This window comes from Stegodyphus dumicola, chromosome 9 (assembly GCF_044657685.1).
Source record: "Stegodyphus dumicola isolate Sdum_Otavi_A_Nest chromosome 9, ASM4465768v1".
In the NCBI taxonomy this organism is placed as follows: domain Eukaryota; kingdom Metazoa; phylum Arthropoda; class Arachnida; order Araneae; family Eresidae; genus Stegodyphus; species Stegodyphus dumicola.
The window spans coordinates 9,023,179-9,044,128 of NC_140776.1; the positions used below are offsets into that span (position 1 = coordinate 9,023,179).

At 30.7% G+C, this 20,950-nt stretch overlaps 1 protein-coding gene across 3 annotated transcripts in view; it reads right to left on the bottom strand.

Moving 5' to 3' along the window:
• The window catches only part of Sptz (zinc finger FYVE-type containing 26 spastizin), a 196,858-nt gene that overhangs the window by 80,216 nt on the left and 95,692 nt on the right, over positions 1-20,950 (bottom strand). For 2 of the 3 annotated variants that reach the window (XM_085823186.1, XM_085823185.1), the window contains exons 22-28: positions 18,027-18,221; positions 15,968-16,036; positions 15,481-15,648; positions 14,679-14,774; positions 14,426-14,579; positions 7,667-7,824; positions 7,349-7,473 (exon numbers count right to left, since the gene is read on the bottom strand). In XM_085823186.1, the coding sequence (XP_085679312.1) occupies positions 7,349-7,473; positions 7,667-7,824; positions 14,426-14,579; positions 14,679-14,774; positions 15,481-15,648; positions 15,968-16,036; positions 18,027-18,221 (965 nt within the window). The remainder of the gene's footprint in view (positions 1-7,348; positions 7,474-7,666; positions 7,825-14,425; positions 14,580-14,678; positions 14,775-15,480; positions 15,649-15,967; positions 16,037-18,026; positions 18,222-20,950) is intronic. The other variant, XM_085823187.1, reaches the window with a different exon arrangement.

Sequence of the window (20,950 nt, forward strand, 5' to 3'; positions counted from 1 at the left end):
GAACACTAGAAACTATTAACTTCATAAAATGTAATAAAAGGAAGGGGGGTCATTCAAAAAAAAATTCCTTTACAGATTATTTTACTCAACAAGTACTCGCATATGTTAATGATATATTATAATAACACTGACTGTTAAAATTTCCCATTTATATTTCAGCAATTAATCATAACAGTATTATGTGTGTGTGTGATTATGGCAAAGCCTCGAGGGGTATCTGCCTAATGGGAGGGATGCCTTCGTGGAGAACTTTCTAAGGGAAACTGGCTCGTATACACGTTTCACATGGGGAAAACCACGAAAATGCCCATGCAGCCAGCCCGTTCGTGGGATTCGAACCTTGGACCGAACTACCAGTGTTCAGCGACTTTACTGCTCGGCCGCTGGTGGGCCCCATAACAGTATTATGAAAAACGCTTAGAAATTTATAATTTTTCTTGTACTAATAAATGTAATTTCTGGGTGAAAATTTTTCAATCAAAGAAGTGAACACTATACAAGAGCTAAAAATATAAATAAGTAGCAATGACAAAGTCCATTAGATTGTCGAAAAATTATTTCATTGATCATGTATTTGTATATTCATTCATTGATACAAAATGATATAATCATGTACATTTATCATTACTAATTAAACCTCTAAGTAGCATGGCTTTTTGGATCTGCACATGAAGATCTGTGTTTAAAATGCTTCCATTAATTAAGTTTTCATAATTACTTATTTTAGTCTAAGTTTTCATAAACTTCTATTCATTCAGATGATATTTATGCCATTAACAGTAAAAAAGCAAAATATTTTAAATCATAACCTAATAGATACCAAATGACAAAAATCATCATGATCAAATAAAGGAGGTCCTGTTAAACAGGGGGTAAAAGAACAATTTTCTTCATTGGTATTGCACAAGCATTTGTAAAATACTCATTATAATATTAAATTTTCCACACAGTTTATGAAAGTTTAGTTTAAAAATTTCTTTCCTTTTCAACAATAAGTTTGCATTTTAATGCACTGGTACCATTTTAAGTTCTATTACCAACAGGGCTGTTTGTGGGACCCCAAAAATCCCCTGAAACTTTTACGGACTTACTTACCGACATTTTGGAGTTTCGAGAAGGGGGGTGGGACAAAAATGAAAAATTACAATTATGAAGTATTGAATGACCTAATTAGAAAAGTTCAATGAATTACTTTTTTTTTTGCAAAATTAATAATCATAAATTTTCAAACATATAAACTACTACATTTTATGTAAATATTTTAAATTACCTGAAATAATTCTTTAAAAAAAATTATCTAATTTCTGCTGCTTTTTTTTATTTTCTGATGTTTGTGGGCTTGTCTTTCTTTTGTGGTGAACTTCATAATTGCAGGAAGGTTGACTTTTATTTTCCTCATTTACAGTTGAAGAAATTTCCTCGAGAACTGCACATGCAGAGGTAGAAGCAGTTTGCTTTTCTGCTAATGTAGAAGGTTTTTCAGAGACTTTTATAGGTGACTCATCTGAAATACATGTTTTTAAGTCCTCTTGATATGTTTTCCAACTTCTGTTCATATTCAGTAAGAGATCTTTGTGAATTGGATCAGTCATTGGATTTTTTGAGCCATATTTTTCACATGAGGTTTCTTTAGAAGCCATTAAATCATATTTAATAGTCTGCACTGCATCTAGGGAATCAATCTTAAGAGAGGTTCTATAGTCAGTGACAAGTGTATCCATTAAGTTGAATGCACTTTCCACTAATGGGCCATGGAAGCAGCTAAGGCAGGCTTTGACCAATTTAGCCAATGTAGGATACTTATAATCATTTGTGAAATCATCTTTTAAATTAAAAACTTTAGACCAATATTTATCAATTGTACACTTGACTTGAGTTCCATTTTCATCAGATGTGTAGAGCATTTCTTTGGTGATACCAATATCCCTCTGGTATAACCTTATTTCAGCTTCTACTTTTGACTTTTCAATATCACTAAAAATATGGGACATAAAAGATGATAATTTTCCAAAAGCTAATATTGTACTGGTTTTACCTCTTAGCTCTGGATCTAATGCTGTAAAACTAATTAAATATGAATTTTTAAGGGGTAATTTCTGTTTCATATGCTGTGCTGTATTAGTATAAGCTTTCATCAGAGAAATTTGGAATTCTTTTGCTATTGGCTGATTTTTTGATAATTTCTTCAGGAGAGTAAAAGCTTCTGCACCAGTATATATTACTTTGCTAGGTAGATGGAATTCTGTATTTGTGACATCAACCTTTAATAAATCATTATAAGATGTGCACTCTATTTTCTGGCTTCATAAAAAAAGTGAACAATTTTGCCATCAATTTATAAATACTGGAATGTATTAAATGAAGCATTGTTTTTTTTTTTTTTTTTTTTTTTTTTTTTTTTTTTTTTTTTTTTTTGTTGTTGTTGTTGTTTCAAATAATTTAATATATGTGTTGAACTCTGGTAATACTGCTGAATATAATGCCATATGCAATAAAGCTTTGTTTTGCATAACAAATAACCCATTTAGTATTCTTTTTTTCCGAGCTAAAGCATCTTTTGTGAGTTGTTGGGAATGCAAGCAAGAATACATCCCTTCAACAATTTTTTTCTGAGCTGCAGAAATATTTCTTTTATTGTATACAGTTTCAACATAAGAAAAATAATCCCCTTTATCAGTTTTATCCAAGTAGTGAAAATAAAATGCAATAAGAGCATCCCACAGATCTTTGATTCTTTCTAAAACACATAAAATGTACACCCACCTATGATCTGGTCTCTTCAAGGGCTTAAGTTTTTTAATGGCAAGGGATTCACAGATTTTGAAAAAATTTTCTCTTTTACTGCAGCTTTTCATATCAAAATAGATGTCATCAAACAAATCTTCTAAGTATCTATCAAAACATGAAGCAAATTTTTTTGCACAGTTATTAGCTGTGTGACATGTGTCACCATCAATATCTAATAAGTGGGGTGCTTTGTTTGATCGTAGTCTGGTTTCAACACCCTTTTTTTTTCCATGCATGGTGTTACATGAGTCCATTAATACACTAATTAAGTTTGCCCATGGAATATTATTATCTTCAATAGTATTAACAACTGCTTTAAAAACAGCTTCTGAATTGCAAGATTCTATCTTTAGAGATGCAAAATGATGAACTACAACTTCATTTTGATTGTTGTCATAAAACTGCACCAATATTGCCAGTATACTTTCTTGAGCATTGCTAGTACTTTCATCCAAATTTAGAGAAAATGGAGTCTCCTTTAAAGTTTTAATGATATTTTCCTTAATAGTTTTTGCGAGCCCATATTTCATCTTATAACATGCAGTAGTCCTGGACATTTCCAACGAGTTTAGTGCCGTCTGATCGCGGCTCAATTGTTTGCAGAGTTCAATTAAATTGGGAGCTACATTGAAAGAAAGAATTCTCGGTGATAAACGAAGTTATTAATACCTCTTGGCATGCTTTTCTTGTCACTATATCCAATGGCCGAGCATCAGTCTCCAGTAAGTCATCAGTATTTTTTTTAATTAGCATATTTACTTGAAGTCATTGAATGTCTAATGCACTTTGAATATTTTAAGTGCGTCACAGTTTTAGAATGATTTGTGAAAGCCTTGAATCCTTTCCCACCATACTTCAGCAGTGAGTTACAAAAAACACAATATGCTTGTCCAGCAACATTTATTTTCTTGCACCATGTGCCGATGGTATTCCCATTACCATCTCTCCGTCCAATCCAATTCCACCTAAATGCATTCCAGACACCTTCTTCTAATTGTATAATATCACTATTTATATAGAGAAATTTCATAGTGAAATTCTCTTGCATACATAAATAAAAAATTATTTCAATAAACGAAATGAAAAATTTACACGTGCATCAATAAATGAAACGAAAATCAATGACAAATAGCTAATACGGCGAAAAATCCCCCTTCTCTACTTATTGGTGCCACGCCAGGAGAGATAAGACCTTTGAACCCAGAGTCACGTGATCGCACATCTGGTCAAACGAAGTCTCTCCCTTTTTTTTCTGCCGTGCCTACTTGCCGAAAAGAATCCAGAAGAGAATGTCCGAGAACCGGGGGAATGAGTCATAACTCGCAATAAGTAAAGAACAAAAAAGAAGTTTTCCCCCCCTTTTCACGCATTATCACTGCCTTTGGAGAAAGAAAGGAAAAGTTTTCACCACACACACTGACCTTGCGTTTTCTGCTTTCAAAGCAAACAAAATTACCCAGATCAAAATAAATAATTCATTATTATTTCTACTTCCTTTTGAACGATGATCCCCAGAATTTCTGGGTATCGAAGTTCAAAATCCCCGGAATTCTGGGGTTTTTTCCCGGAGCATAAACACCCCTGTACCAAGTACAAGTTTCTGTACATTTTTATTAACAGCGTTATTAATGTTAAACTATCATTCTTCAAAAATCTAACAAAATGATCTTCAGTAATTAAGTTTTATGTATTTTTAAATAAAGCATGAAAAAAAAAAAAACTCTGAGACTTATAAATATTTATCTATCAAGGTAGTGATATGATTAAATAGGCAAGAGCTTTCAAATAAACTTGTGAAGATTGAGATATCTTCAGATTATAAACAACTTAACATACTTTGAAATTGCTGCTTTTGGTGATCTGTCATCAAACTAAAATGCTTTATTGAAATAATAGCTGCCAATATGAGTCATATAGGAAACAACAATCAAGTGGGGGGAATATTATAAGTTCTTTAAATGAATTGATTCTAAAAAGGGGGAAAGCACCCTAACGACATGATCATCACTACTTAAAGAAAATAGCTGCAAATACCAAAACCACTGTTATTCTAATCATCAAAATTAAAAATAGTAATATTAAAATTAAAAATAACTGTAAATGCTGACACTGCTACTGCCATAATCAAGATAAAAAAAAAAGGAACAAACTATAAATATAAAATACAATGATCAAACAAGGAAACAGAAAGTTAGCAGTGTTTCTCAGATAAATAAATATCAGTGTTGATAGCTGCATTATTAATTATTTAAGAAAACTCTGTAACTTAACTGAGACTATCAAATACATATTTTTTAAATTAAGCAAAAAAAGGCCATCTTAATACCTTTGTGCAAATTTTTGGTTGGTAGCATGTTTCTCTTCCACTTAAATTTTTTCTGTCAAGTATGTAAACAGGTGACAACCAAAGCATCTAATTTTGTTATTACACTAAAATATTTTATATTAAACAAATAAGTCAAGGGGTTATATTTCCAAGTCTTAAAAAAATCAAAACCACATATACATACATGTATTTACTCGAATATTTCTCTCTCTCACGCATTTTCCAGCTTAATCTTTCCAGCTTTTTGTTTCAGAAACTTCTGATTTATGCTAACAATGTAATAATTTACTAACTTATAATAAAGGCTGCCTTATTGGAAATATGACACACCCAAATTTTTAGTAGGAACGGGAAAGAATTCACCAAAAAATATGTTATATATAAGGTTAATCATCTGAAATATTATTTTTATTTTTTCTAAAACAATATAACTTATCATATAGATGTGATACAGCACTCATTAAATGAATCATCCCACTTCTAAACTGTTAACATAAACTTCTACATTTCATTTTTGAACAGCTGACAACATATAACAAATCAGTCTTGTAGAGACTGTAAGAGGGCTCATTTTCTGCTTTTATGATACTGCATTCATTATGTTTTATTTCTACACTGACAGTTTAGTGTATGTATGACTGTTGAAGACCGACTCAAAGAAAAATGCTACTGAAATGCTTGCCAAAACCACTACTTCTAGCCCCATCTGTGGCCGAGTGGTTAAAACTACTGAATACTGGAAGTTTAACCTGTGTTTGATCTCAGGGCTGACTGTATGGCTGGTTTTTGTGGTTTTCTTCATGTGTAACATAAATACCAGTCAGTTTTCTCAGAAAATCAAACTTGCCAACCTCCACTCAAAAATCAGGAGATTTTTTTTAAACAAATTATGAGAATTTTCTCAATGAAAAAAAGTTTTTTTAAATAATAAAAATATGTTAAAGGAAAAAATATTTTCAATAATGAATTAACTATGAATAGTAATTAATTAATGTATGAAAGTTCAGCTATTATTTCTTAAATGCAAATAATGTAAAAATACTTACATAAAAAAAATGTTTTATTTCTTGCACCTTCTAATAATAGAAAAATACTGCAATCAGATTCCATAATCATTAAAAATACTTTAACCAGATCCCTAACCATTGATTCTAAAATATGAATTAATGTAATTCTGCTGTGCAGAAATGTGTTAAGAACATCGAATGATGGCAAAATGGAGCATGCAAAAAACGAAAAAGCTTCATTAAGGTCTGAAGTCAAAAACATAAATTTTCGTTCTTCACAAGATAAATTTAATAATTGGAAAATGTGTCCCTTGTCAATTTTTTTTCTTTTTACTTCCTTGTACGAAGTAAAAAGGAAGTATTGTAATCACGAAAAGTTTCAGGCAGCATATTTCAACGAAAATATCCATTTTGACCTCTATCGAATGCAATTTAACGATGTTTTTGCGCGACATCTGTACGTAAGGACAGAATAAAAGACCCTTTTCCTCCAAAAAAAAAAATTATAAAACTGCTTTAAAATGAATTCTGAAGAGAATTTTTCGTGGTGTCCGCACATAATATATCTTGCATAACTCAAAAACAAATAGCCTCAGAACGTTAAAATTTTGTATATAGGACTGCTATAACATGTAGATGTGTACCTCGTATTTTGGTAGCAATTGGCCGCACCAAACATATATAAATATATTTAGTTAAAATTTAAATTTTTGGTTAAAATTTAAATTAAAATTAGTTTAAATATAAATATATTTATATATATATCCACTCTGTTACCCGGCTCAGTGATCTCAGTTTCTTTACTTTTGCATGTTTGTAAATTGTGCATTTTTTGCTTTAAAAATAATTGAATTATGCTGTTCTTATCTTCTGGTTTGGGAGGACATTGTAGCATCTAAAAACATAACTTTGAAACTCGTGTAGTCAGAGAATTCTTATAAGAAAAGCTGCTTTTTGTCTTCAACAATCTGATAGAGCTCTTAGAAGCAGAGGCTAAATTAGCTTAATTGAATATGACAAAGCACGCAAGGGCTACCTGCCTAAAGGACAGCTTTTCTTTGAACTAACAACAAGTTATAAATAAGATAAATCCATTACATAAATTAATAATCATCACTACTGATCCTTATCTTCTTTAGATCAGACTAAAATCATCAGCACCATATATGGTCATTTTTCAATTACTGGCTAATAGTATTAAATAATAGTAATTTCCCTGAACACTTACATATTGTAACAGTCATCACAAACTCTAACCTTTACATTTTCATAACCTTCTACTAGAAGTGCATGCTGGGAACAATTAGAGCACACAACACGGCCACAACGGCGACAATGGTGACGACGTGAAAACTAAAAAAAAGTAACATTACTAATATGTCGATAATGAGATTGCTTGAAGCAAAAATTTTATATACTAAGACTATAATATAGAATGATAAAAAAGTTTACAAATGAAAAATAATATACTTCTAAACCTACAGGTGGATCTATAATTAAAAAACTGAGAAATGCATCTATTGGTTATTACATTTTTATAACTCACCATATTGAAACGTTCTTCTTTACAAACTTGACAACGATGAATTTTAGCATCAGGTACCCATTCTTCTTTAGTAGGCACACGTAAAGGCATAATAAAAGTTTCATCACCGACAAGCGTCTCCTCTGTACTTATTATAAGTGTACTAGATGATGACATGTCTGTAAATCAAAATATTAATTTTTTATTAAAAATTACCGAGCAGAAAATAATAATATATAGTGTGTGTATATATATATTCAAAACTATGAATTTTCTTGTGATTTAATTACTTCCACATCCATTAGTTAATAAGACAATATGTCATTTCAAGCTATAATGCAGGTTCAACTTCATATCAAATATCAACAAGGTTTTAAAGCAATTTTCAAATTGTTTTTCACTTTCAAAATCTACAAATTTTGCATTAAATAATAACTGTAGTATAATCTAGGTTATGTTTCACTTAGGTAAAATTAAGTTTAAACATTTTAGAAAATATCACATTATTATTTCATCACTGAAGTCAAAAAAGCGATAATTTTTCTGATGCATTATAGATCCGGTAAAAAAAAAACAGATACAAATCTGTTTCTCTTGCACAGTTTGAAATTCAAAGTATGCATGTAAACAGGAATATTAATGAGAAATGTCAAATCATCAAAAATTGCATATATGAATTTGATTTCTTTTAACCCCTCGAATTTGATTTCTTTTAACTAAATAAACTTTCGTATCTTCAAACAAAATTGAAAAGACTATAAGAACTTGCCACTACATGTCAGAAAAGTACACAAACAGTATCAATGTATTCTACATCAGCTTCTCTTAGAAAAACCCATACCTGTTAATAATACAGCAGTTATGGCCATAAAAAATTCATTGCAACTGCATTATCCTTTGAATATTATTCAAATTCATTCTTTATCTGATGTATAATACAATAATAGTTCTTTATTTTATAGTTTCATTATGCAGTTGTAAACAAAAGATACTACACATTTTAAAAAATAAATACATTAAATATCTTCCCACAAAATCATCATCATTTATAATAAATCTAGACAGCAATGCAATTAATAAAGATGCTTAGAAAATTCTTTCAAAGCCTTTTCTTAAATGTTTTAGAAATGAACAAAACATACTTTTTGGGAGTATTGTAACTGAAGAAAGACGGAATGTGTTCTTAATTCACCAGATTTTTTTTTCTTTTTCTTTTTTTTTTTTTAAATCTCCATGAAATGACATCCAATGACAATTCAAAGATGACATCCAATGACAATTCAAAGATGACATCCAAAAATCAGACATCATATAGTTCACATATGATGTTGCATCAGCATTACATCTGGAAATCATTTTCAACATGTCTGCAAATAAATTCATTTTGGCTATCTGTTTTATTTCACGATGGACACGCTGCCACGCCTTCTATTCCGACAAAGCGAAAAGATTTATATATACTCTGAATGATTTACAGTATTTTTACAGCATAATTAAAGAACGAAAACTTCGAATTTTCCAGCAAACGAAGACTTGAAATTGTAAATACATAGCCCAGCTTGCAACATAGTGGGGAAGACTGTATGAATGCCTTATGAAAAGCAATAAAGAACCATTAGAAAGATCCTAGGTAGAGTTCAATTAAATCTTGAAGAAGTTATTACTGTTTTCATGTGTGTGTGTGTGTGATTATGGCAAAGCCTTGAGGGCTATCTGCCTAAGAGGACGGATGCCTTCATGGAGGACTTTCTAAGGGAAACTGGCTCGTATACACGTTACACATGGGGAAAACCACGAAAACGCCCATGCAGCCAGCCCGTTCGCGGGATTCGAACCTCGGACCGAACTACCAGTGTTCAGCGACTTTACCACTCGGCCGCTGGTGGGCCGACTGTTTTCATGAAAGTCAAAAATACTGTGAACAGATAACCTTTAACTTAAATTTGTAATGACTTACAAAAACTTGAACTGTTTAAGCCAACTTATTTTCTACTGACTGGGCATAAAATTGAACATTCATCACCTTTACTGAGCTCATGAACACTTCTCCAACAAAGAAAAGGTCTAATAAAATGAAAGCAAGATTAATAAAATATATTTGGAAAAAAAATGGAAAAATCAATATGTTCTTAATTTAAGAAATGCTTATTTCTTCAGTAACCCTGAAACTAAGAAGAAACTGATGATATAGTTTTTCTTAAAGAAGCATCCAAATCTAAGTTCCTGCTGGATTTGGGCCATATTATTCATATTTTGAATCATATGTGTTGATCTTGTACAATTATGTATGGTGAAAGCTAAAAGAGGAGACTTAAAAGAAACCTGCACAATTCATATCCCCCTCGAATTCCAGACCGAATGAACTGAATCAGCAATTTTTTTTTAAGATTCTTCAATTTCATACTATATATTTATGTAACTTTTAATTAATAAGTTTTGTTGTTACTTATAATTTACCGTTTGTAATTCTGTTTAATATTTACTTATTAGATCTACTGGAAAGTTCTATCCAATAATGCTATTTAAAATTTCAACAATCACATACATGTTCATTTGACTTGTGTATAAATGTAACGATAAATATATGACTGTCTCTCTTTATCATTACATTTATAAACAAGTGTTCTTCTAAATTATATGAAATAAAAATGTCTCATGTTATTATTTAAGTGAGATACGATCATGTAAACATGGCTACCAATAAAGTTCATTTACAATACTGTATTTTGTACGAATTTCAACAACAAGGACGAAATGTTGCAGAATCGTGTCAAAATTTAGTGAAAGTTTTCGGGGAGATGCAGTTTAGGATAGAAAGTGCAGGAGAAAAATTTACAAAATTTGAAGTTGGTGATTTTGATCTTAATCAATGATAAGCCACCCTCTGAGCAGCCACCTTTATCAATGACAATGTTGTCAGAGCAAGATCCTTTTTTGACAACATTGGAGATATCAGAAAAATTTAAATCAGCTCAATAAACCATTCCGGATATTATTCAGAAACTAAGATTTTATAAATTAGATGGTGGTATCACGAGTGAAATAAAAAAAATTTGCATGATCAAGTCGTCATATGCACATCTCTGCTTGCTCAAAACAAAAACGAACCCTTCTTGGACTAAATGAAACCTGGTAATGAAAAGTGCATTAACTAAAAAAACATAATTAGGAAAAGAGTATACTGTGAACTCAGACAATCTGCCCACACCAGTTCTAGACTGTGCTAGAACCTGAATAAAAGAATGTAGTGTGTATGGTGGGAGATCCAAAGACCAATACATTATGAGCTTTTGAAACCTAACGAAAACCTCAATTTGGAGAGATAAAGTCAGCAAATGAATGATTTAAACGAAGCAGTCAAAGAAAAGAGGCAGGTGATCTTCAGAAGGATGCATATCATACTGCATCACTGACAAGCATGCAAGACCACACATGCTTTGATGACATATTAGAAAATCGTAGAGTAGGCTGAGAAATTATGCTGCATCCACTATATTCCCCAGTTATAGTACCCTCAGATTATCACTTGTTTTGCTGCTTGCAAATTTTTTTTAAAGGAAAAAAATTCGGAACTGTAGCAGATGTCAGCCAAGCACAGTTTTAGTTCATTACCTCTAAGGACAAGACAGTTTTTTTTTTTTTTTTTTAATGGAATTTTCAAATTACCATCATTTGCCATGCTGGCAAAAGCTCATAAGTAAAGACAAATATTATATAGTACAATAAATAATTAAGACACAATAACACGGTGAAAAAATACTAATTCAGAAGTCAAACAACAAAAATCAGCGTTATATTTCCAAATTTTCACAGGTTTTGATTGTTTAGTTTCGATTGTTTTACCGAACCACCATCCTCAGCTGCAGAAACGCAAATGAACGAGATAGGATATAATGATCAACAACAATATTGGCATTCCCTGTTCCGTGAATCATTTATCAGACTACAGGTCCCCCCACTCCTTAGAACCAGGTGCGGAGGTTCAACCTCCACTCTGGCCCCTCAGAGAGGGAGGTGCACCGGCCAGGTAGTCACTTGGCACGGCACTGGTCGTTATTTGCTACCTACCAGTCACTCGGGCTGTCCGCCGCAGCGGGTCATTACCCAGCGTACCCAGGGAAAATCCCATGGGCTACTAGTTCCATGCCGCACTAGAACGTGCCAGACTCCAAGGCTGGCCAATAAGTGACCTTCCCCAGAGCTTCAGAACCACCAAGTTCATAAATTCTATACTCCCGTGGCCGAGACTGCATAGGTACAGATCCTAGCCAGTAGCTTCGCAGAGTTCTCTACGTCCACCCCCAAGGGCGAGGCGAAGGATATAATGATCAGATAAGATAAGAAAGCCTGGACAGAAAATAAGCTAGTGGCACAATGTGTTGGAGAAACCAGATTTAAAACATAATTTCTTTAAAGGGCGAAGGCGTAGATGGATTAGAATTAGGATCGTTAACTAGAACAGAAAAATTTTTTTGGAATGTGAAATGCCTCTAGAAAATCCAGTTCTCCAATGGAAGATGTTTTTTGAATAATTTTCACAGCAGAAAAATTGAAAGTGTGATTTTCGAACCAACAATGTTAGGCGACAGAAGACTTCTGCGTTTCCTTTTTATTAACATATGCCTCATGTTCCTTGACACAAAATTTTAAGGCTCTCTTAGTTTGGCCAATGTAAATTAAACCACACTGGCAAGGAATCCTATAAATACCCCAGGAATTCATATCCGGAATGGGGTCCTTGAGTATGGAACTCGGAATTTTATTGATGGGAGAATAAACGACCCAAAAGTTAAATTTCTACAAAATATGTGCAATATGTGCTTTATAGCTAATTGATGAAAAGAAGGGAACGACAACAGAATTTTTAGAATCTCCTAAAACAAGAGTGTGCCTTTTAGTGCGTGGAGACGAGAATATTTTAACTGCTTGATTAATAATATAGGGTGAAAAAGCCCCTGTCAATAGCTATTGCTTTTAAACAATTTAGTTCTTCATCAAGAGATAGTTTGGAGGAGCAAACTTGAAGAGCACGGAAAACATAGAAATAAAATGGAGCTAACTTTTGTTTAGTCGGATGACATGATTTAAAGTGAGGTGGAAGACAAACCGATGAAGGTTTATGGTAAAACTTAGTACTGAAGTTGGATGTGTTACGTGTGACCAAAATGCCGAGAAACAGAAGAGAATTGCAAGTCTCAAGTTCAAAAGTGAACTGAATAGCAGGATCAATAGAATTCATTGTTGAAAGAACTTTACTTAAATCACCTTTATTACCCTTTATTAGATAATTTAAATAAAGTTCTTTCAACAATGATTTCTATTGATCCTGCTATTTAGTTCACTTTTGAACTTGAGACTTGCAATTCTCTTCCGTTTCTCGACATTCTGATAACACGTAACACATCCAACTTCAGTACTATGGTTTACCATAAACCTTCATCGGTTTGTATTCCACCTCACTTTAAATCATGTCATCCGACTAAACAAAAGTTAGCTTCATTTTATTCCTATGTTTTCTGTGCTCTTTAAGTTTGCTTCTCCAAACTATCTCTTGATGAAGAACTAAAATATTTAAAAGCAATAGCTATTGACAGGGGCTTTTCACCCAACATTATTAATCAAGCAGTTAAAAAATTCTTATCTCCACACACTAAAAGGCACACTCTTGTTTCAGGAGATTCTAAAAATTCTGTTGTCGTTCCCTTCTTTTCATCAATTAGCTATAAAGCACATATTGCACATATTTTGTAGAAATTTAACTTTCGGGTCGTTTATTCTCCCATCAATAAAATTCCGAGTTCCATACTCAAGGACCCCATTCCGGATATGAATTCCTGGGGTATTTATAGGATTCCTTGCCAGTGTGGTTTAATTTACATTGGCCAAACTAAGAGAGCCTTAAAATTTTGCGTCAAGGAACATGAGGCATAGGTTAATAAAAAGGAAACACAGAAGTCTTCAGTCGCCCAACACTGTTGGTTCGAAAATCACACTTTCAATTTTTCTGCTGCGAAAATTATTCAAAAAACATCTTCCATTGGAGAACTGGATTTTCTAGAGGCATTTCACATTCAAAAAAATTTTTCTGTTCTAGTTAACGATCCTAATTCCAATCCATCTTAGCCTTTGCCCTTTAAAGAAATTATGTTTTAGTTCTGGTTTCACCAACAGATGGTGCCACTAGCTTATTTTCTGTCCAGGCTTTCTTATCTTATCTGATCATTATATCCTATCTTGTTCATTTGCGTTTCTGCAGCTGAGGATGGTTGTTCTGTAAAACCATCGAAACTAGTCTTGTGAAAATTTGAAAATATAACACTGATTTTTGTTGCTTGACTTCTGAATTAGTACAATAAATACTATCAAAGGTATGAGAAGTGTATTATTTTATTTCATTTTTCAAATAGCCAGAATTTTGAAAATGCTAAGATTATGACTTGAACAATGCTAAGACTTGAACTTCTAATAAGTTAAAATAAAACTTTCACATTAAGAAATAGCATTCACTTTTTAAAATTATTTTTATATGTGTAACAAAAGAAAAACAGTAACTATGCAGAAAAATATTGCCTCCAAAATAACAAAGAAAAATAACATAGTTAAACCAAATAGCTGAAATCTATTTTAAAAAGATAACACAACTTCCAATTAAAAAAAAAATCACAAAGACTATTTGGTATTTTAAAGCTCTGTAGAAATATCCCCATTTTTCTTACATAATTAATACAAAAGAAATTTCTGAATATCTGAATTTAAAAAAAAAAATTGAGTATTACAAACCTAATAATGCATCTAGAAAATGGACTTCCAGTGCTTTTGAAGCATAATCTTCAACTAACTGATTAACAGATGAAAGACTCATAATGGGAGCTGTTTCATTCTGAGGTTCCAAATCGTTAATTATGGCTTTTAGAGCTTCTTCAGCATCTTTCAACTAGAATATGGATGGAAAATTTTTACTTTCTTTGAATATATATATATACACATACACACACATATATAGGAAAAAAAAAGAGGATAAAATATCACTCACTTCTGCATTCATAAGCATTTGTTCCAAAAGAAGATAAGGATGAGCAATTAAATCAGCATAACCATCTTTATTGCCCGATTTTATAGCAGAAAGCATCTGAAAATAGATTTTTTCTAAAGAAATAAAAATATTCATTCATTCAAGTTGAAAAACAAAAATTAATATTTTTCAAGAGTTGTGCATTACATACAAATGTGACATTGGAATTTTGAGTTTTTGTGCTACAACATATTCAGTTATTGTGTCAATCCAAATCAGCAGGAAACCCAGTACCCAATGCCTATTACATAAAATTCCCCATTGCTTTACGACACTTTCAAACAATAAACATAAGTGTAATTTTAATTTTATACAAAGTATGAACAACATAAAATTTTCTGGTTAGTTAGCAATTAATTGATCATTTAGTTAAGCAAATCATGGTGATGATTCAAATTGAATATCAAATAACACCAATTGTTTAATATTGGCATACCATTATATAACATGATTATAAGAAAACATGACATACTAGCATAAAAACATATCTAGCAGAGTTAAAAATATTCATGATATAAACAGAAACAATACAAAATAATGTTCATTTTATTATTCTGCAAAAAGACATATGCTGCCACAATATTTTTTAAAAGAGAAAAATTCATAATCTATAATGAAATAAAATATATTGATAAAATAAATACATAATACAATACTTATTATAAATATACTTCAATAAAATTAGATAACTGTTATTCTAATTTTATGTGAATTAAACATCAAAAGTCCTACAAAGTGGAATTAAGTTACAATAAAAACTTACTTTTAATCCAAGTAACATGTTAAAATAATGATGATGTTTGTCAGATGGAAAATCATTCTTTACCAAATACTGCACTAAACACAATTTAGATTCAATAGATGGAAGTTCTGGTAGCACCATATCACAAAGAGATATGCATTCTGATGAATCTTCAAATGCATTAAGTATCTAAGCAAACAGCAAGAAATATTTTAAATATTTTATTAAATACATTTGGATTTAGATTAACAGAACATTTTACACATAATTTTATTAGTAATTTGAACAAACTAAGCTATTATAAAATAATTTTTAAGGATTAAAAAGGGAGTTTTAATGAATGAATTTCGTTAAAAGTAAAACAATTTCGCATTTCAGTTAAATTGTCCTTATATAAAAAAGATGCATTTTCTTTACCTACCCAACATCATGAAGTCATACAAAATTACACAATGCAAAAATTTAGCACACAAAGGAATATTTTAAGTATGCGTTTCTCTACAATTACCTGATAAACTTCAAGTTCTTGAATTGGAGTTTGAGTAAGAAACCATGTTAAATTCATCGACAATGCAAGCTAAAAGAGAGACATATATGAAATCATCAATATTTTATGAAGGAAGCTAATCATCATTTCTAAATTTTATCGATTGTCACATCTGACAATTAGCATATAGAACAACAAAATCCATAGAACATTGGTTAATGAGAAAACACATAATTTATTCAAAATATATATACATGGCTGGTACTAGGCATTTTGTTGCCCAGTACAATCTCTGTGGGTCCTAAATTCTGTTACTTGGTGTTTCCCTAATTCTAAAAGTTTTGCTGTCCACTGCCCCCCCCCCAATAATGCACCTAAAATTTTTGACATTCCTAAATTTTAGCACTTGATATTTCTTTAAATTCTAAAAATAAAAATTAATAATTTTTCTGCCCCTAAACTCTGCCTTCAGCAGATGCACAGATTGCACTGGTTCTGGAAATGATCCTGTGTATATGTACAAATAAATGACTTAATTTACAACTCTTAAATTAATAAATTTAAATAACTGATAGATGAAAATTAATATACTTCATTTTCAAGGCTCAAGATATATTTTTACACAAATCAAACAAAAAAAAGTAAAATCAATAGATATACATACTTCAAAATCATTTTAACAGCAGTGGCCAGATGAGCTTGTTAATGCATAAATGCAAGGTGTAGCCTGACAAATTAAAGGACTGAATAATAAAATAAAAAAGGGAAATAATAAATGCATGTTTAGAAAGACTGACATCTGAACTCTTGTTAAAGCCAATTTAAACAGGTTACTTTGGGTTTGCATATCAAAACAATGTAATCATTTTCATTTATTGAGAAGAATCTCCACAAAAAACAAAAAAAAAAAAAAAAAAAAAAAAAAAAAACAAAGGAAAAAAAAAAGGTTTTGAGATAGAACAATGTTTTAACATTAAGTTTTGTTTACAAATTAGGTAAATCTACTGCCAACATGCTAGAGATGATTAAAAAATTATATAGTAGTACATGATTATAAAGAACAAGTATACGAGCAATACAATCGCTTTAAATATGGGCATGAAAGCATTGAAGAAGAATAAAAGAAAGAATGTTCTTCGGCTTTAAAGAATGAAAAAAATGGGGACAAAACTCATTCCTCACTAAAAGCTGATAGCCATGTAACAATCCAGTAACTTTCAGATTTTGTTTGGGATAAGCAAAGAAAGCTGTAAGTTAATTTTAATTGAAAATCTGAAAATAGGGAAAGTTCATGTTTGATTTGTTCCTTGGATTTTGAAAAAACATGGAAAAGAAGACAGAAATGCTTGCTTTGAAGATCTGCTGACTGTTGGAGACAGCAGAACAATTTCTTAAAATGTATCACAGCCGGAAATGACAGCTGGTGAATATAATACCACCTAGAAAGCAAAAGACAAAATGCTCGATGGAATAAAACTCTCTTCTCCCATCCAAAATGAAACAGGGAGCACAAATGTCAAAATCAAAAACTGAGAAAATCAAAGACTGTAAAATAATGAATCTAGATTAGATTAAGATGAATTTAGATACACTGAAAATTTTAAATTGTTAAACTCTAAAAATAATTAGAAAAACTTCTAATATAATATAAATGAATAACAGTAATAAAAATGAATAATTTGAAAAAGGAAAAGGCAATAATAAATTTCTTTTGTTATGCATTAATTAGTATTTTGAGTTTTTAATATGAATTCCATTAAAATTTAACATTTTTAATAGCATTTTGTTCCATAGTTTTATCTAAATCCAGTAAAGAATTAACTTTATTACACAACAGTTTTGCTCTGCATTTACTAGAGAATAATCGAAAATAAAAAAATTTATTATTAAATTTTAATGTACAGTCTTTGCAGCAATAATGCAAGATTTTCTCCCTTAAAAGTCTATTCATAAGTTTTTTGCTTATTTACTGTATATATTATTCACAATTTAATATTATTTCTTAGATGTCAATGCAAAAATTAAATAACTTCACACACACACAAGAATTTTGGCCCACTGAATAAATTAATATTTTTACCATCTTCTGTTCTTTGTTTACAACATGCAAGTTATTCCACTCAACAGCAAGTTCATATTTTTCACATGATTTAATCAGATCTAATATTCTAGATTGATCCCACACAGAACAGTCAGCCACTTCTTGCCAATTATTAAAAACATAGACACAATCTTTTGCATCAGAATCTCCATACATTTCTGAAGCATCAAATATCTGAAAAAAAAGCTTATCATAATTAAAGTTATTACTAATATATATTTTTAAATAACTTAAAATTAAGAAACAGCACTTCTAGCATGTTTGCTCACAAAGCTGATATGGTGCATATGTTCACATGTACAAAGATCTGATCTGCATTTTTTATGCTTTTAAATAATTTTCTGTTGTTTTATTATTTAAATATCAAAACAGCAGATTACTTTTAGCAGTCAAGAAATGCACACAAATATACTCGCAGTTGCATATGAAATCATATTTTTGCATCCTGTGCTGACTACAAGATAACTCAGACGTAGATAAACAATACTTACCCATTCTGCACATTCATGCATAACTTCTTATTGTACATACAATAATAGAAAATACAATGAAAGTTATTTATCATTTGAGTTTACTTGGAAGGGAGATAAAATGAACTCTCAATGTGTTGTTTGCAGTGAACTATTATCCAATCAAGTATGAAACCATTGTTTCTTAAAAGACATCTTGAATCTAAGCATAGCAATTTAAAGGATAAATCTGAAGAATAAGGCTTTATAGTTGATAAGAGGAAATTATTGGAGTTAAAAAATAATAAACAAGTAATGAAAGGTTTTGCTACTTCGTGTGAAAAAGCTTTGGAAGCTAGCTACCTAGTAAGCCTAAGAATTGTCAAGACTGGGCAGGCTCACACTATTGGAGAAAACCTTATTTTAGCAGCTTAAGATATCATTTCCGCATTATTCAATGATAAAGCAGCTAATGAACTTAATAATATTCCCTTATCAAATGTCGATAAATTCATAAAATGGTAAATTCCATAAAAGAGACATTTACTCAAAAAATAAAACACAATGAGTATTTCACATTGCAATTGGATGAAAGTACTGATATGACAAACTTTGTCCAATTATTAGTTTATGTACATTTCGAAGAAACTAAACAAATTGCTGAAGAGTATTTCTTTTATGAATCTCTTCATGAGAGAGCAACTGCAAATGAAATTTTCAAAGTAACTGACAATTTTATGTCTGATAATGATATTCCTTGAAATAAGTGCCATATGCAATGATGGAGCTCAGGCTTCATCACGAAAACATCCCGGTGTTATTTCTCACATAAAGAAAGTCACATCTGAAACTAAATCTACTCACTGCTCCATTCATTGTGAAGCTTTCACAGCCAAAACAATCCCTGAAAACCACAAAATCATTTTGAATCAAGCTGTGAAAATTGTGAATTTTATTAAAAGCCAAACTTTAAAATTCAAGAATAATTATGTTTTTAAGCCAAGAGATAGGCAGTGAATGTGAAACGGTTTTGTTACATTCTGAAGTATGAGTAAGGTATTAATTTAGAACTCAAATAACAAAAATCAGCACTATACTTTCAAACTTTCACAGGACTAGTTTCGATGGTTTTACCAAACCATCATCCTCAGCTGCAAAAGCGCAAATAGCAAATATTAAATTGCTTGCATTTGCGCTTTTGCAGCTGAGGATGATGGTTCAGTAAAACCATCGAAACTAGTTCTGTGAAGATTTGAAAATATAGCGCTAATTTTTGTTGTTTGACTTCTAAATTAATACTTATTTGGCATGTTATTGCATCTTAATTATGAGTAAGGTTAGAGGCAAAGTTTTAAATCGCTTTTTTGAACTTCGAGCAGAAATTCAAATTTTTTCCTGTGATTCAAAATTCGAATTGCAAAAATGTTTATTTAGTGAATTTTAGTAGCGTGTTAAGCATATCTAGCTAATCTTTTTGGAAAATTAAGGATTACAAGGACAAAGTGTTAATTTGTTTACCATTAGAGTTTATTGATACCATTAGAGACCATTAAAGACAATAAATGCAATGATAAACAAATTCGAACTAATAATCAAAAAATTGGATAATATTTTAAGCTTTTTATCGCTTTTAGAAAGTTTTCTATTTAAAAATAAAAGATATATTTGCATCCCACATTAAAAGTAAATTTTTTTTTTTCATTGATAAATAATTTCAACATGTATTTTCCTGAGAAAAGAAAGAAAGAAAACTGGATTAGAAACCCATTCTGTTCAAATATACCTGAAATTTTACTTCATGAAGAAAAAGAATGACTGACAGAAATGTTCTGTGATTAAACACTAACTGAAGATTTAAAAAAATAACACACTTTTCAACTTTTGGCTGAACTGAAAAAAAGAATTTAAAGGCATTTCAAATAAAGCTATTTAATTTTTATTACCTCTTTGCAGAACTTATTTGTGTGAACAAGAATTTTCTTCCATGTTATATTTGAAAAATAAATACAGAACAAAAGTAAAAGTGGATCCTGATTTGCAGTTTAAAACTAAGTGAAATAAGACCAAACATAAGGAAACTGATCTCTCTTAAACAGGCCCAAATTTCAAACTAAATTTTAGAATTTAAGTATCATAACTTAAATTTTGATAATTAAAATGGTAGTCAATTTTTAATCTTTTTTTTAAACCTGTGCATATTTAATACATATAGCCAATAGGTTGTGGAATTTTCAAAATATATTTCTTTTTAAATATTTCTATTGAGAAACTGAAAAATAATCTTTGTAAAATGTAGTAGTAGTACTAAAGTTTTTCAGTTTTTTTTTTTTTTAGATGGTATGTATTAGTCAAAAGGTTGAGAACCACTGCATTAACATATTTTCAGATATGTATTAAACTAACATTGATTCAACAGATTCATAACATGAAAAAAATTAAATATTAAATTGTGTG